Genomic DNA, 3,678 nt, shown 5'->3' on the forward strand with positions numbered 1-3,678 from the left:
ACTCCCCTGTGTGTGCTTGTTACTTAGAGTTCTTTGAGGGAGCAGTAATTGTTTTGCAGCTGGAATTCCCACAAACTGAGTCTTTAAAAAGAAAGGTCTTCATTGTCTTTCCTTCTCTGATGAGTAAACACTCATGTTTGATTTCTCCTTTCCTTTGGCCCCAGTCATCTCTTCTGCTCAACCAGTGCAGACATGTTTTTTTTCAGAGAACTTAGTTGGGCTTTGCTTAGGGTCAGCCTTGAATTAAATCCCAGTTTTCAAGACATCAGACAAAACCAAACAAGAATATCAACAGGGTTGATGTTCAGTAGAATATCCTAGACAGCAGTGCTGACCTTGTCACACTGGCCAGCCTAACATATTACAGCTGTTTCAAATCCGGAGCCACCATGCTGCCTTTTCCCAGATTCACTGTAAATGCTCTTGGAATACCATTCTCTAACAAGAAGTCAATGGTAACCTCACTGGTTATTGCTCTTGGAAGAGAGATGTAGGTCATAGCTGGCTCGTTCCTGAGAGGACTTTAGGCTTCAAGAAAGGACACTGTGTAGAAGCCAGAAAGTGGAATGCCTCAGCCACCAAGTGGGGATGTGACTCTACCATTGACTTCCACCCTGAGGTCTCAGAGACCTCAGAAGCATGGACTGAAATGAAATCCAGGGCCTGAGCCTTCAGTTGCTCTGTGCTGTGGAGGTCAGCCAGCATGAGAGTGTTTGCAGCATTCTCCACAGACAGATTCCTGTAGAGGGCATCCTCACACAGGACCTTCAAGCCCTCCAGGCCATACTTGTCAGCAGCTGCCAGCACACCAGTGGCCATGGAGTGGCTTTGTAGTTGTGACACCTTCCCAGTGTAAATGAAGCCCATCATCTCCATGAAGACTTGGGGATCCAGGTCTTGGATCTCAACACGGTTTGTTAGGCTTTCCTTCATTTCATGTTGAAACATGGCTCTGAAAACTGGAGAGCGAGCTGCTAGGATGGCCTTGTGAGCCCTGAATTCATGGCCAGCCACCAACAGGCAGCAGTCTGTGAATTGGGATTTCTCCCACAGCTCCCCTAGGTCATCTGTCAACCTGTTCCTCGAATCCTTGTTTGCAAGTGTCATGTTCTGTCTTGGCATACTAACAAAAGCTCCTACTATGCTCACCTTGCAGCAGAGGGTGAGCTGGTCTTGAGGGAGAAGCCAATCCAGATTGGAGAGAATGAGATCTCGAAGGACGAACTTTTTGAATCCCCTGTGTTGGTATTGCAGAAAGCTTACAACCTTGGGGCTCTTTGTACATTGATATTTCTTTCCTTGAGAATTTCTGATCCAGAACTCAAACTTTGCCCAAACTGGTCTCTCTGAACAGCTGACCAACACCAAGTAAACTGACAGGTAATCTTTGCTTTTATCATCAACCCCGTTTGGATATACGCTCAAACAGAATGCCACTTTGTCACTGGCCTCTACTGAGAACACTGGGCTAGTGATGTTTCTCAGAATTCCCCCCATGCAAAATGAAAAGTTGTTAATGGTCCATTTGTAACGGAATTTCTGAACATTGGTCTCTGTGGAGCCCCACCTCTTGGCTTCCGAGTCCCCTGACATTTCTGCTGGAGGTAGTTTGGGTTTTAAAGTTGATCTGAAAAGAAGAACTATATGTTATTTACCCTTCATCCTTTTGGTTACAATTATAGATACACTTTAAATTTATTTTCAATTTGTCGTAAATTCTCATTCTCTCTCTCCATCTATCTCTCTGTTTCGCTCTCTGTATCTGACATTCTTTGTGTCTCTCTCTGTCTCCTTATCCCTTTGTCTTTTCCTCTCTCTGTCTGTCTTACTGTCTCTGACATTCTCTGTTTCTATCTCTCATTTTATGTCTGTAACATTCACTCTTTCTATCTCTCTGTGTTCTGCTTCCTCTCTGTCTTCTCTCTCTCTCTCTCTCTCTCTCTCTCTCTCTCTCTCTCTCTGTTATTTGTGTGTGGTCTCTGTGTGCTTGTGTTTATTGAATCTTAGGTTAATGGTAACTAGTTTTGGCTATTATATACAACTTTGGAAGAGTTTGGAAATTTTTATACACTCTCATTTTAAGTGTGCTGTATTGGTCATGGTCCCTTAGAGAAAGTACAGAATGAATTCTCTTTATAAATAGAAAGAGGATCTATAAGAATAACATACAGGCTGAGGTCCAGCTAGTATAACAAGGCTAAAACCAGTACTTACTTAGTCCAGGAGGTTTGAAGTCTCAGGAGTTCTTCAGTATATACTGGAATTCTGAAGAATTCGGGCCTAATGTCAGTGAAGAAATGGGTTTGCTAGGAAGAAGAGGGAGCAGTCATAGACACCAAACTGCCCTCATCTATGTGCTTATATAGGCCTCCAGCATAAGGTGTGGCCCAGTTAAGGGTGTGTCTTCTAGTCTCAAGATCTGGATTAAAGGTGTGTGTTTCCTGCCACAAGAGTCAGATTAAAGGTGTGTGTTTTTATCTATTTGATCAGGATCTATCTACTTCAATTTAAGCAAAAAAAAAATTTAAAAGATGAGACCTCCAGTTCTCTACATTACTTAAGTCCACAGGTAATACAGACAGGAAGAATAGGGTACTTTGCACACTGGGTCAATGTTTCATAAATACAGGGATCATGTCAATCTCTGCACAGCTATTGCTTACCCTTGTGCTGGTCTTACACTGATTCCTGCCATAAACATGATCATGGAATGTGTGTTTCCCTTAACTGGTCAGAAATCTGAGTGTTCATAAGATGGAGGACAGGTTGAAGAGCTCCTATATGGTGGACAAGGAAGCAGATACCAGAGCTTCTGAAAGTGGCTTTCTTTTTTCTTGTGTGTTATTACATTTAGACCCACAGACCTTGTTTTAACTCCTCCCCATTTGGTTGGTGGTCTAGTACTTCCCCTCAGAAAATCCTCCTTGGAAATTTTTTTAAGAGCCACTTAATGGTGTGACTTAGGAATATCCTAAATGCTTCTCAGTTCATCACTTTAATTGGCAGGATTCAGCTTCTCAATACCTCTTACACTGTATTCTCTACTGGTGAGTTCTGTGCTTTTCAGTCTTTGACTGCATGCTTCAGCTGCAGCTTCTGAAAAGGGAGAATGTATTCCATTTTCCAAGGGCTGGACATATATTCAAGAAATCTCAAAAGATTAGAGTTTGTTATTACTGACCTTAGGTAAAATGGTGTGTAAGATTCTGCCTACATCTCTCATTTCTCCAGTACTTCATGTCTTAGACCTACAGTCTACAAGATACAGAAAGAACTACAGTGATTCAGTCAACTCAGCCACTCCCAGTTCTCCTGTATGTCCTGCTCCAATGCTGCTCATCCCTCAGAATAAATCAATCAATTGGTTTTGATTTTTGACTTTTCCTTAGAATTATTGCTACTATTAGTATCAGTGACTTTTCAACAAGTTATTTTAAGACCTCGGTTGGAGGAACTCCAGCCTCAGGTCAGAGTTCTTGAAAGACTGGAATCACAACTTTCACAGTTTCTAGACACTGGTATCTCAACTGAAGATGACTTAACCAGAGTTACCACCAAATATGAGCTAGCACTTGTCTTTCTAATGTGTTAATTCTAAAACTATTATTAATCTGTATTTATTGTCATCTCTGAAGATTTGTTTCTCCACATGGCAACCATCCTAGGCCAGGAAGCTTA

The 3,678-nt window shown here is 42.0% G+C and overlaps 1 protein-coding gene across 1 annotated transcript; it reads right to left on the reverse strand.

Moving 5' to 3' along the window:
* Nucleotides 1–331: 331 nt before the first annotated feature.
* Nucleotides 332–1,621, reverse strand: LOC117702338 (TD and POZ domain-containing protein 1-like). Its single transcript, XM_034493543.2, has one exon. It carries the CDS (start codon nucleotides 1,591–1,593, stop codon nucleotides 496–498), a length of 1,098 nt encoding a protein of 365 aa, XP_034349434.1. The 5' UTR covers nucleotides 1,594–1,621; the 3' UTR covers nucleotides 332–495.
* Nucleotides 1,622–3,678: the final 2,057 nt, after the last annotated feature.

This window comes from Arvicanthis niloticus, unplaced genomic scaffold, assembly GCF_011762505.2.
Source record: "Arvicanthis niloticus isolate mArvNil1 unplaced genomic scaffold, mArvNil1.pat.X pat_scaffold_70_arrow_ctg1, whole genome shotgun sequence".
NCBI classification, from domain to species: Eukaryota; Metazoa; Chordata; class Mammalia; order Rodentia; family Muridae; genus Arvicanthis; species Arvicanthis niloticus.